Raw genomic sequence first — 14361 nt, 5'->3', positions numbered from 1 at the left:
CGTTGATACATCACTGCAGGACTTGCTGGCAGCAATACCTACGATCCTAAAGCGATGGCCCATGTTCACCCGTAGTTTACCTCAAATTGCATCAGCGAGGGGAATCCTAGAATGTGTCGCCGTCTTCGGATAATTGGTCACTGTTGTTGCCTCAGTTGCCAATGTGAAAGTTGATAAGTGTAATTTCACTTTGTAAGTTTTACTTTTAGAATTCAATGAAGACCGAAAAAAAGCACCATGCTTTAGCGAAGGAGATCGTTAGTTCTCAAGCGCTGGAAAGGGAAGGGAGACCACAACAATCTAATCTCTACTGACCAGTTGTATATTCGACATACAACGCCTTCCTGGGAGGACTTATAATGTGGGAATGGTTCCGCAACTTGACAATATATCTTGTAGTATCCTTCAAAACTCTGTGACTTTGTTAAGGTGAACGTGGCGAATCAGCATCAACCCACTCGGAGGCTGCCAGCTTTCATTCAGTTACGTTGCGAGGCCTTGGAACATGCAACACGAAGTACGTAGCATGAAATGAAATTCCTCCAGAAGGACTTAACTATGTCATTGTTTATTCGGCCATGCATTATGCATACCCGTGCCGAGCATCTAGCAACCACATTTAGGTTGGTCTCATAGAATGTTCCTCATTCACCTAAAGATGTACTCAATATATTGTACGTATTCGTTTAATTATATATTATTACGGATAATTGTTTTGCCACTTAATTGGTAATAAATGTTGTGTGTGTGTGTGTGTGCGTGTGTGTGTGTGTGTGTGTGTGTGTGTGTGTGTGTGTGTGTGTGTGTGTGTGTGTGTGTGTGTGTGTGTGTGAAGTATCAGTGAAGTTAAGTTTTTATCGTGCAGTTTAAGCACATTCCCTCTCCTTTCGTTTCAAGGAGTGAGCTGAAAGCTACACGTGGTGGTGGAGGGTGATAGCCGGAGAGGCATAAAGCCTTGGCAGTGCACATCAGGATTATCAGCTGCGTATTCTGTTTTTGTGTTAAAGCGCATCGACTCCCATTCCGCTGGGATGGCGAGCGCTCTTGCGTAGTTTTATGATCCACTAACGTAGCACTACAGAACACGGTGCAGGCACGTGATGACCACCGTAGCGTAGACTAACTATGCAGCACACGAATACTGAAATCAGCCAAAGACATTGTTAATACGTCTTTGTTGAAATTGAGCTTTTCTATGTAATAGTGTGTCGAGTGAAAAAAGAGTGAATTCTAGCGGGCGTTAGCACATAATTATACATTCGCTACCACATTCGGCACTGTAATATTTGACTCACGTATGTTCACGGAATTCTCGACTGCGTACTACCAGGCAGCGTATTCTAATCAAGTTCAAAGGAATCGTCGGGTATTTTTTAGGGTTTTATGATACGACTACAAAGTCTATTGCTTGTTGTTGTAGCTTTCCAGGATAAGCAAGCGCATCAGCGAGTAGCATTCAACAGTTACAGCCAAACTCGGAGACGTTGAAGTCACTAAAAAACGAGAGTTCGATATGTCGAATCACTTCATGCACAACTTTTGAAAAACTGCTTCCATTTCTTGTGGGGATTCAGGTGCGAAATCTCGCTTCACGGAAATTTTTCACGATAAATAAAAAAAAGGACGCCTTCATGACCAAAAAACTCATGTTTTTTTAACTGGCAGTTTATTGCGGCTTTACTTTAAAGGCGCGAATTTATATGCAACGAAGGCTCATACACAAGAAAATACAATACCCATGTCACTAACCCCTGAACGTCTTCATACGCATATGTACGTACTCGTCGGGTGCCTGGAGCCGCTATTCTGTCTGTTCCTAGTGGCGGGCTTGTCTTCGAGTAGGACACTCAGCGTGCTTCTTTGCATGATTTAGGCCATGGTGATGTGATACTGCTTTCTCAATATTTGATTGCATTCATCACGGATAGAATTGAAAAGAACCCCATGAATATTCGCAGAGAAAAAAAGCGAGGAAGGCACTCCATGTGTGGGAAGATGAACATTTTTAACTACAATAAGTAAACGGTGACTCCGCACAGCTGGCTGGCAGGCGCGACTGTTCCGCGAATGGACTCCATTGTTGCGCGAAGCTGAGGAGTTATGCGAGAAAGCATGTGAAGCCAAGTGGTATAGTTTCTACTCGCTCCCTTTGGCACCGTTCAAATCCCACGACTTGCTCACCCGAATACTGATAGGAAAGTCCTCTTCCGTGAACGAAGCGGTCTTATGATGCAAAGCCAGCTTTTTAGGGCGTTTTGCTCATCCTCATAATTAATATAGCAATTGTTCTGGCTGATCTTCTTCATTTTTGCCATGTACTTTCTTACGAATTGGCGTTAAAACACGGTGATGTTGAAAAAATGCTTTGGTGTAAAGAATAATGAAATAAATGAATAATTGAAGTTAAGTAACTTGACGTGATCAAGTTGAATATAGTCAGCTTTGACTGTGTATATAACATTAAAGTGGACACACTTTTATCGCTTCCGGAGAAGTCATCGGAAAATACTCGCAAATTTCCAGGGTTTTTATAGAGTCCATTCGTTTCAAGCCCCATAAAAATTCCTAACTGTGAAAAGTCTATTCTTCGTCGCGCAGTGACCTTGAAATAATGATTGCTTAAGACGCACACACATAAGTAAATTCCACTGGAATTTAAGCTTCGAATTAAGGGAATAATATGCGTGAATAACGATCGTACCTAACGTTGCCGCGTACGATCTGCAAAAACAAAAAAGCGGAACTTCGGACGCTATCACCAAGATGCGGCTCATATGCGAATTTCGGTGTGCAGTGTAGCTTCAGGGCATTGCAAGGAATGTGACGAACAGCCCTAGCTCGGGGTGAGAACAAGTGAGGACGGCGTGACCTACATCATGTCAAGAAATAATTTTCGCATTGTCTTAGCACAGTAAGTGGATTATTTCTACGGAGGTATAAAGTTTATTGGATGACGTGCTCACGTATGTGTTTCAATTTTGCTATATGTACATGGAGTTCCTTGTCAATTGCGCCAGCTTGTTACACGCTAGAAAATGAAATATGTTCGCTGCAGGCATTAGGAATGCCTTGAACGCAGGAGAAGTGATGGTTGTGGAAGTCCTAGGGAGAATGTCAAAGTCAAGATCGCAGTGTGTTTGGCCGCTTACTTGCGTACCAAGACCCGCCTCGGAGGTCTAGTGGATAAGGCCCTCGGCTGCTCTTCTGTAGATAGCAGGGTCGGATCCCGGCCGCGGCAGCCGCATTTTCGATGGAAGCGAAGATGGGAGATGATTTAGACTCCAAATGAAAAGTTTTGGTTGGAGTCTAAATCATCTTCCAGTTTCATACCCAACCAGGCAGACTTCTGTTGAATGTTACATTCAAGTGAGAAGCGAAGATGCTTTTGACCCATGTGCTTAGATTTGGGTGCACGTTAAAGACGCCCTCCACTACGGCGTCTCTCACAACCATGTCGTGTGTTTATAATAATAATAATAATAATAATAATAATAATAATAATAATAATAATAATAATAATAATAATAATAATAATAATAATAATAATAATAATAATAATAATAATAATAATAATAATAATAATAATAATATGATAATAATAATAACAATTAAAATATACTCCAGCAGCAAATAAACCATAGTGAAGAACTACTTTGGATAAACTGAAACTCTCCGTGGTCATCTGTTATATGACATAGGTGAACGATTACTTTGGCGCCTTGTGCGCAACTGACCTTGTGGTGGAAGTCCTGATCAAATTGTTCATTGGCAGTATGCGCGAAACAGGTGCCGTGAGCAGTTACGAGAAGATCTCCCGTTTTTCAAGCAGAAGGCAAGCTAACGCTGCACGATGTTTCGAATGAAACACACGTTCTAATGGCCGTGCTCTTCAGTGCAGCTGTTGCTGAAGTTGGTCGATTTTCGCGACCGCATCCTACAATCAGAGTTTATCTGCTAGACCCTGCTAATGAGCCATTTTCGTTTTCCGCTGACATCCACTTTGATGCAAAAATAGTGCAAAAGGCCTCTACCACTGTTTCATGTACGCTACAATCACTATTTGCCTTAAGTGCATATGACAGCTATCAATAGCATCATGCGCGATTGCTTTCACGGAATATTCGCCACGCTATGCGGTGCAGGAAGGGACCTTACTTCCGTGACCCACACGGGGTCTTACATTCACGTGTATCAAATTGTACTGCCATCGAAATCAAACGAGATAGGTAAAAGACTTCACGGTATGAAGATATGTTGATTCTCATCATGCTTCGCGTCGGTGACCCTGGCATTCCCGAAAGTCTTCTAGCGAATTTTCATTGAATTGATGTAGCCATTTCTGGTAGCATGGATCTCTGCCATTGCTTCGGCTGTCGGGTCATTCAGAAGAGAACCGTGATGTAGACCTTGTTGACGTCGTTACATTATATTTTAGTGGTAGCCTGCATGTAAGGCATATTTGAAATAAAACCTATCGGGCAAAAAAGAAAAGACGATGGACAAGGAGATTTCAAGAAGGGTAATGTGATTTAAGTTTTGGCGGAAAGTGTTCAAGACAGCTACCACTTCATCGTCGTTCTGTGTCACCTCATTTCCTAAAGTAATTATTCAAGTGTAGCCATGGCACACTTCGGAACCGTTTTCGAATGAATGCCTCAATCTTGTGGATTGTATGAATGGCGGTTTGATTAAGTCATGCTGACCCCGCGTGATCTTAGAAATAGCAATTTCAGCTTCAAAACATGGTGTGGAAGCAGTCGCTGTGCACTTGTGACCTCAACTTTATATTGCAGTAGCAAATTGTCTGTATTAGTGCTCTTATTATTAGACATCTCGGCGCAGAACTCACCTCTGTGAGCTCGCCTCAGAACTCTCAGGGAGGCTTCAAAGAGATACAAGTTTGAATTCACTAAGTTCAATGACCTGTCGTCGATCTGTTTAACAAGTCCGGTCTGCTGAGCTTTTAGAGGTGATGTCAAGCGTTTCTCGGTTCATCCAAGTTGAGGTTCTACTCTCTGGTTCGATCACCAAAGCATAGGTCGCTCAGCATTGGATGGGCGGATGACGGCATTTCGCTTCTGCTCGGTGGCATCCTTGTTGAGTTGGCGCTTGCTAGGGCAACCACGTGTATCTTTAAGCTTTGATGTTGGTCTTTCATTTTATAAATATCAAATGTGCCGTCTGAATATCCCAAGCGCTCTTTTTGTGTCAGTTCATACCGATGTGCGTGCCGGTTAGCATGCCTGTCTAAGGGTTATCCATTTTTTCGTGTGTGCGCATGTGATTTATGCGGGAAAGCCATAGCTATAGGTTGAGCTCAAACACTTTTGTTGCAACGAAAGCCGACGCTAACGACTATATTCATGAAACCGTATGCTCTATTCACTTCACCAGACAAGCTTGTCATATAAAAGGAAACGAAACGCCCTTTAGAATGACCCCGTGTAAGACGGCTGGTTCAGACACCCTGCATTTTTTTCACAACGCTCACGGAGTACATACTAAACACCCTGCAGCATTCTCTAGTACCAGACAATTTCTTTTGTATTTCTATTTTTAATACACTCTAAAGCCCTAAAGCACAGTTTGTATTATATTAATGTAGTCTCTTCTCTTTGATTTCTTCTAAAGCTTTACTTTATGTTAGCTGTATACACCCCTTGACGAGAAAAATGATTCGGTTGCCTTTGACGGCCAACAGGTCTTTTGCAGTGAAGGGAACTCCCAGCAGTGGCTTGCTCGCCAGCAGAGCCTCCGATCCCTTGATGCCGCGCTGAGCAACCGAGTCCCTGACCAGCTTGTCCACTCGGCGCGCCTCGTCCAGCGCCTCGCTCATGCGTTCGTCTACGACGGCACCCAACTGGGGCTCGATGGCACCGATGCGCGCGCAGAAGGCGCCAACCACTGCTTCGCTGCTAACCTGCGTCGTCACAAGAGATTGGGATGAGAAGAAAAAAAAAACCTTTGAAATTTGGAGCAGCGGTGAACTGTGCCATGTGCCTTATAGAATATTACTTAGAACCGATGGACAGATAGATAGATAGATAGATAGATAGATAGATAGATAGATAGATAGATTGATTGATTGATTGATAGATAGATCGATTTTTAATTTGGTTACTCATATATCAGTTTTTCAATCCATGTAGTCATACAATTACAGCAAGCATAGATGAGTGAACGTAGCTCCGGGTTATCTTTCGGGCGATCATTCGAAATGCATCTCAAAGGTTCTCGTGATGTCACATGCTACACAAGCCATTCGTTGTTCATAATATCTACATTGAAGTCACCAGCCAGTATGAAGGGGTTGCTCTTGTAGTTTTTATTACAGTCTCGCATTGCTATGTCGATGTATTCTGCAAAACTGCCTCGGTGGAGACTAGGGGAGTCTCGCTGCAGCTTCGCGAGCGCTCAAGTACGAGTCGGTTTGCCGATGATGCCATTTCGCTGCAGCTGCGTGAGCCCTCGCCGCCTCCAGAGCGGCTTGCCGCCGTTTTCTTGCCGCTGCAGTATTGCAGGTGAGAGCTTGTTCACGTGTGTGTTCCATTCACAACCGAAAGAGCATGTGTTGTCTAACCTTGATCGTCATTAGCCAAAGCACAAAGTGCACAGAGTACGTTACATATGTGTAGCGGCACCTCGCTTATCAGCGTAATAATGAATGACGCAGTGGCATAATGGTTGTTTCGTCGTCATCGTGATGGTCGTCAGTCATGACATTTAGTGAGTTTGTGCCTAGCATGTGCTGTGCCGTGATCGCGGAAAGAGAACGTGTGGTCTGCAACACGCTTGTTCTTTATTGTCATCAGCGTACCGTCCTGTCATCGAGGAACGACAGCGGACATAGCTTCAGCTAAGGAGCTTCACGTCTAAGAGGGCCTTCACTTAAACACGATTGCAAATGTATGCGCCTGAGAAAACGCAACAAGCTCCATTGGCAGGCGGGCTGTACTAGGTGAAGTAGCGCTCTCAACATTATATGCATTCATTAATACGAACATGAGAGAAGTAAAGCTTTTGTTTAGTCTAGTTGGTGCATTTTTAGGACTGTCACCAGCGAGCAGGCATGCGTCATCCTGTATTAAGCGGAATGATGATGAGGACCTCATTTGAATGACGCTCGCCCACTAGGGGAGATAGGCTAAATTCCGCGAGGGCTATATCTTTTAAGGGGTGAAGCTCCTCAAGCCGTGAGTCGTGCGTTCCCAATGTATGTATGTAGTAGTAGTAGTGCTGAATCGACCACTTGCCCGCCAAATCTTCTGACCATGTTGCCAACTCGACGCAACCTTATTGACGCTGAAGTACACGACACACCCGTTGTTGCACTTGTGCACAAAGGGGCTCACATATCAGTGATGAATTCAGAACTTCGTTGCAGCCTTAGGAAAAATTTAACGCCACCCACAGTGCCACTCATCCAGGTCGCCGACGGCGGCACGTTTCCCGTGCTTGGAATGTGCTCCGCGCGTATAAGTGTGGCTGAGCGCTCCACGAGAGTGCTATTTGCTGTGCTGGGGAAATGTTCCCATGAACTCATCCTCGGCATAGACTTTTATCCGCCCACTCTGCCCTTACTTATTGTGGAACTGGCATGCTTCAACTTGATTTACCGTGTTACCATGACGACCGAACACCAGCTCAACCACGTCTGTGTTCTGCAGATCACGTTCGCCTAGCACCTCAAGCACTTACTTCAGTGAACCTGAGATCTGTCCCTCCTGTTCCCGTTGCTGACTACATGTTGACACCTATTTCTGACGTTCTGCTCGCCAAAAATGTTGCCGTGCCTCAGACACTTTTGACAGTCACGGGAAATACAGCATCTCTTTCGATCCTAAGCTTCAGATGGTGCGCTCAAGTTATCCCTGATGGTATGACTTCGGCAAAAGTTTATTCTATAGATACTGCCATTATGGCGTTCGTTGCCGAATCTTCTTCGTCCTCTGCTCCGTTCTCATCCTCGAAGAGCACAGCGGATGTCACCATCGACAAGATGATCGCTCCGGAACTTCTTCCAGCACAGACAGCTGACATCCGGCGCCTGCTGAAATCCTACCGCAGCATCTTTGATTTTTATTACCACCCTTTGGGTTAGACATCCTTTGTAACTCATAGGAGTAACACTGGATACGCAAGCCCCATCCGACAACGTCCTTATCGCGTGTCTAATGCTGAGCGACAAGTTATCCAGCACGAAGTTGAAGAAATGCTCACAAAAGACGCCATCGAACCTTCCTGCAGTCCATGGGCATCGCCAGTCTTGCTAGTCAAGAAGAAGGATGGGAGCTGGCGCTTCTGCGTAGACTACCGTCACTTAAACAAAGTAACACGTAAGGACGTGTATCCACTGCCGCGGATTGACGATGCTCTCGACATGCCTACATGGGTCTGCCTACTTTTCATCTATCGACTTGCGATCAGGATACTGGCAGATTTCTGTCGATCATCGAGACCGTGAGAAAACCGCATTCATCACACCGGATGGACTTTTTCAGTTCAAGGTTATGCCATTCGGATTGTGTAATGCGCCAGCTACATTTGAAAGTATGATGGACTGTCTCCTGCGTGGATACATATGGACCACGTGCCTGTGCTATCTCGATGACGTCGTCGTATTTTCACCTACAATCGAAAGCCACCTTAGCCGCCTAACGGCTGTTCGTGAGGTTTTCCGGACAGCAGGACTTCAGCTCAACACTTCCAAATGTCGTTTTGGCCGTCGGGAAATCACTGTGTTGGGCCACTTTGTCAGTGCTCGATGCGTGCAACCTGATCCTGACAAAATTCGAATTGTCAAAGATTTTCCTATACCACGTTCTGCGAAAGATGTACGGAGATTTATCGGCCTTTGTTCTTACTTTCGACGTTTCGCGAAAAATTTTGCTGACATTGCCCGACCACTTACGGAGCTACTGAAGAAGGACATGCCTTTCTATTGGGGTACTGACCAAGCAACTGCCTTCAGCACCCTTACAACATTACTTACTTCCCCACTCATCTTGGCCAATTTCGACCCATCAGCCCATACTGAAGTTCGTACCGATGCAAGCGGACATGGAATTGGTGCTGTTCTCGCCCAGCGGCAACGAGGACAAGATCGCGTCATTGCTTATGCCAGTCGCCTCGTTTCTCCTTCGGAGAGCAAGTTTTCGATTACAAAGCGTGAGTGCCTTGCACTAGTCTGGGCAGTCGTAAAATGTTGACCATACTTGTTTGGCCGCACCTTTTCGGTAATTACAGATCCCCATGCCTTGTGCTGGCTGTCGTCCCTTAAAGATCCAAACGGACGACTTGGCCGTTGGGCCTTGAAACTACAAGAATACAGCTTCGACGTGGCATACAAATTAGGCCTGATGCACCAGGATGCCGACTGTCTATCCCGTCACCCCGTGGACCCACCTTACCTTTCAGCACATGATTCTGACCTTTGTGTCTTTGCCATGCCGGCTTTTACCGACATACGCAAGGAACAGCTCAGCGATGTCCACTTGTGGTCTATCATGCAGAGTCTACGCTTGCCCCACGTAGACCCGTCGCTACACTTGTTCGTTCTACGCAATGGCATTCTTTACCGACGCAACACCAACCCGGAAGGACCAGAGCTACTACTCGTAGTTCCTGCGGCATTTCGTTCCGCTGTACTTGAACAGCTTCACCACGCCCCAACCGCGCGACATCTCAGGGTCACGCGCACGTACGACCGCGTGCGGCGTAGATTCTTCTGGCCAGGTCTTTACCGCGCTGTGCGCCGATACGTTGCTGCATGTGAGTCCTTCCAGCGCTCCAAAATTTCCACCTTGCCACCAGCTGGTCCGCTCTAACCAATTGACATACCCACCGTTCCCTTCTACCACGTCGGTCTCTATCTCTTTGGACCATTTCCTACTTCTCTCACTGGAAACAAGAGGATAGCCGTAGCCACTGATTACACCACAAGATACGCTATCGCACGAGCGCTAACGACAAGCTGTGCCACAGACGTTGCGGACTTCTTGCTTCATGACGTAATTCTTCACCATGGCGCTCCTCAACAGCTGCTGACTGATCGTAGTCGCTCATTTCTTTCAAAAGTAGTAAGTGACATCCTTCGCTCGTGTTCGACGCCTCACAAGCTCACTACGGCCTATCGCCCATAAACAAATGGTCTTACCGAGCGCTAAATCAAACATTGACAACAATGCTCTCCATGTACGTTTCCAAAGATCACCTTGATTGGGATAGTACTTTGCCTTATGTGACATTCACGTACAATTCGTCTCGCCGCGACACCGTTGGCTTCTCCCCATTCTATTTATTGCTCGGCCGCCACTCAGCGTTACCCTTCGAGACTCTTCTCCCATCAACTACGCAAACGGTCACAGAGTACGCTCGGCATGCCACTACTCGAGCTCAAGTGGCCCGCTAAATCGCACTGGAACGTCTTCTTGGCTCACAGCTCTCTCAGAAGGCCCGCTACAATAGCCATCACAGAGGAGTCTCCTACTCTCCAGGTTCATTGGTCCTCTGGACACCATACCGCCACGTTGGCCTCTCTTCGAACCAACGTATGTGACTGCGCGGTAGTAAACACGGACGACAAGAAGATACAAGGACAAGCGCAGCCTTGTCCTTGTATCTTCTTGTATCTTCTTGTATCAGCCTGCGCTTGTCCTTGTATCTTCTTGTCGTCCGTGTTTACTACCGCGCAGTCACATACGTCGATCATGAATCACCAACTCGCCCAATCGTCCACCTTGACCTCTCTTCGAAGCTCCTGTCTCACTACTCGGGGCCTTATAAAGTTTTGCGCCGGCTTACCGATGTCACATACGAGCTCCCTTGAACAGTGAGTCATCGTCGTCCACACCCGCTACTGACGTCGTCCACGTGACCCACCTGAAACCGCACATATCCGCTTATGATCCTACTCTCCTTTAGGCGCCGAGACGGCGCTGCTAGCAGAGGGGGGTTTTATGTTACACGACATCGGCAACGAAAGAGCATCATATATGACGAAGGCAATGAAAGCGACCGTGCTCGTGTTGTTGTTGCTGCTGTCCTTCCATCTTGGCTGCAGCTGCCTCCGACTCTCCCTGTATATTTTGTAAATATATTTATTTCATTCATTCTCTCACACTCGTGACATATTGCGAGGGCGCGCCGGAAGGTGTTTGCTTTGGGCATACGAAACTCGGAGGCCAGTCCAGCATTGAAACGCTCTTGTCGCACAAAGGCATGTACCAGTGGCACCATCTGAGGGCTAGAGTCACAGGCATTGGAACACGTGGACGCAGGAGACAGAGCTTCAAGTTCATGTCTGATGATCTTGGTCACATGCTCTGCAGTTAACAGCGTCTGTAGCGCAGGCCTGTCTTCGCACAACCAGGTTGCAGCTGTGCTTGGTAGTCAAGTGAAATTATGGGCGATACGTCGACTTTTTGTGGCCTCAAAACGCTGGCACTCCTTGATGATAGAATAGACCATGTTGCAGTCCTTGCATGTGAGAACGTTGAATGCATCATCTGCAATGCCTTTCAATATGTGTGCTACTTTTTGGGTTTCTTCCATATTGTCCGCTTTTCAGCAAAGGGCAAGCACGTCCTGTATGTAAGTCACGTAGGACTCTGATGACGTTTGCGCTCGAGATGCCATCTCCTTCTTGACCGCTGCCTTTCTACCCACAGACTTGCCGAAAAGGGCGCGCATCTTTTTTTTTGCACGCATCCTAGCTTCCAATTTCATCTTCGTGGTTCTCGAACCACACTTTTGCTGTTCCTTTTAAGTAGAACAGGATATTGGCTAACATAAGAGTTTAATCCCAGCGGTAATTCTTACTTGTACGTTCGTACAACGGCAACCATTCTTCGATGTCGACATCATCCGTGCCACAGAACGTGCCAGGATAGTTTAGCTGCGGAAGGACAACAATTGTTGTTGTAGTCGCCTCGGCGGGAGCCGATGCCTGGTTTGCCATGATGGAAAAATCCAGACGTCGGCCATTGCGGAACTCCGTTTTATCGTATTGTACCCCGCACCCCCACTAAATGTCACGGTGGTCCGAGAATGAATGAAATAAATATATTTACAAAATATACAGGGAGAGTCAGAGGCAGCTGCAGACAAGATGAAAGAACAGCAGCAACAACACGAGCACGGTCGCTTTCATCGTATTCGTCGTCTATGATGCTCTTCCGTTGCCTATGTCGTGTAACAGTAGTATTAGGTAGCCTCGTCTCGTTTAGTTTTCGGAATGTTGGCTGGGTGGTGGCACTTGTATATGACGAATATACGATGAAAAGATGCGAGTAGTCAAGACTTGGAGTGTCCACTAGACGGACGGACGGACATACGAACAGCCGTGCAGACAGATGGACGGACAGAGAGAGACACAGAGACGTACTGACGGCGAATGGATGGACGGACATATGGACAGAAAGTGATAGACGGAGACACAGACAGACAGACAGACAGACAGACAGACAGACAGACAGACAGACAGACAGACAGACAGACAGACAGACGGCCACACGGATGAACGAAGGAACAGACAGGTGCACGGATGAACGGTCCGAAGAACGGACGACCGGAAGTACGGACAGACGGGTGCAAGCATGGACGGATAGATAAACAGAAATACGGATGGACGCTTCGGCCCACTCATCATCGTCCGCTCCGTAGAAATGCTGTGATTTCAGGGGCGAAGCTCCTCAAGACGTGGGTCGTACGTCCGCGATGTATGTAGTAGTAGCATTAGCGGCAGTAGTAGTAGTAAGTAGCAGTAGTAGTCATCGTAGTGGTATGTAGCCACCTCTCGTTTAGTCCTTGGAATGTCCGCCGGATAGCGGTACTTGGAGTGTTTTGCTAGATAACGGACGTAATGCTTGATATGTGGGGTTTAACGTTCCAAAACCTCCATATGATTATGAATTTTGACCACCTGGGGTTCTTTAACGTGCGCTCAAATCTGAGCACACGGGCCTACAACGGTGGACTGGCAACCAGACGGATGGATGGGTGGACGCGTGGAGAGACGGGCTGGCAGGCAGCTAGATGAGCGGACAGATGGTCGAACGCACAGGCATACGCATCGCGTCGCTAATCATTATTCACTCCTTGTATATGCTGTGATTTTTTTAGGGGGCGAAGCTCCTTTAAGCGGCACCCGTTCGTCCCTCGTAGTCGCAGTCGTAGTCGTGGTGCACAACAAGTGTTACATTTTGACCTGCAAGTTGGTGCCGGTGGGAGATTTCTCCTCTGCTTTGTTGAACAATAAAAAGTTCGTGGCGTGCGCGTAAGCTAAAAGCCGAATGCTCCTGTCTTTTATTCCCAATTAGCAGCCATTCGCATGTACATTGAGCACTATCTGACAAGCAAGGCCTGCTACGTTATACTCGTTGGGTGTGACCTCGTCAGTTTTAGAAAGGTTTAGCGAGCGATGGGCCGCAGTGCCATGAGTACAGTGAACTAGTACATTCCATGAACTCGAAGTGGTTAAAAGTGGGAAGTAGACCCGAAGCGCAAGCCGTAAGAAAGTGTGCGTGTGCCACCTATCGTTTAGTTTATGGAATGTCCGCTAGATGGCGGTGCTTCTATATGGGGAATATATGATGAAAAGATGCGAGATGGTGGTACTTGGAGTGTTGAGTAGATGGACGAACGGACACCCTAACAGATGCATGGATGGACGCATGAACGGACGCAAGGGCGGATGCATGGACGAACGCAGGGACGGACGCACGAACAGACGCACGCACTGACGAGCGGATGGACGCATGGACGGTCACACAGAGGGACGCATGGACGGATGGAAGCAAGAACGAATGAACGAACGAATGCTTCGCCCCACTGTCCATCATTCACTCCGTGGATATGCTGCCATTTGTTTTTCGTGCAAATCAAATGTGTGTACCTGACAGAACCGTGTGTTTACATTTGCGGCTCTGGTGTGCTACAGCCGTGCTTCCCAGCGCAGGATGTCACTAGTGTGGGCGTTCGGTAATTGAAGCGCAATGTGAAGCCGAATGTTTGCAACAGAAATATAGCTGCCGAGAACTAGAAAATAACATGCACTTGAGAAAAGTTTAGAAAAAAGGCATGTCGGGGGCCGGGTTCAGACGTCACGTTGAGGTGGCTTGAGTTTTGAATAAAAGAGGTGACAACACACACGGCTAAATTGCAAGGCTAAAACTCGACAGCAATTGCGGTAGTTTATTCCGTTCACACAATGGAAGTATAGGGTCATCTGCATACAGATTTTCCGTCGTAACTTACGCTATTTTCTGTCACCCTCTTCTGAACTATCATCCCTGTTGCACACTGACTTTGAATGGATAGTATTGTGAAAGCCCTAAAAGTATCATACTCGTGGAGTCTTCC

The 14361-nt window shown here is 46.7% G+C and overlaps 1 protein-coding gene across 2 annotated transcripts in view; it reads right to left on the bottom strand.

Annotated features, from left to right (window-relative positions):
- Positions 1 to 14361, bottom strand: part of LOC119174124 (fatty-acid amide hydrolase 2-A) — a 76655-nt gene that overhangs the window by 22452 nt on the left and 39842 nt on the right. For both annotated transcript variants that reach the window (XM_037424933.2, XM_075896193.1), the window contains exon 3: positions 5686 to 5920. In XM_037424933.2, the coding sequence (XP_037280830.2) occupies positions 5686 to 5920 (235 nt within the window). The remainder of the gene's footprint in view (positions 1 to 5685; positions 5921 to 14361) is intronic.

The sequence above is a fragment of the Rhipicephalus microplus genome, chromosome 5 (genome assembly GCF_043290135.1).
Source record: "Rhipicephalus microplus isolate Deutch F79 chromosome 5, USDA_Rmic, whole genome shotgun sequence".
Taxonomy (NCBI): domain Eukaryota; kingdom Metazoa; phylum Arthropoda; class Arachnida; order Ixodida; family Ixodidae; genus Rhipicephalus; species Rhipicephalus microplus.
This window is presented reverse-complemented; position numbering and strand designations above follow the sequence as displayed.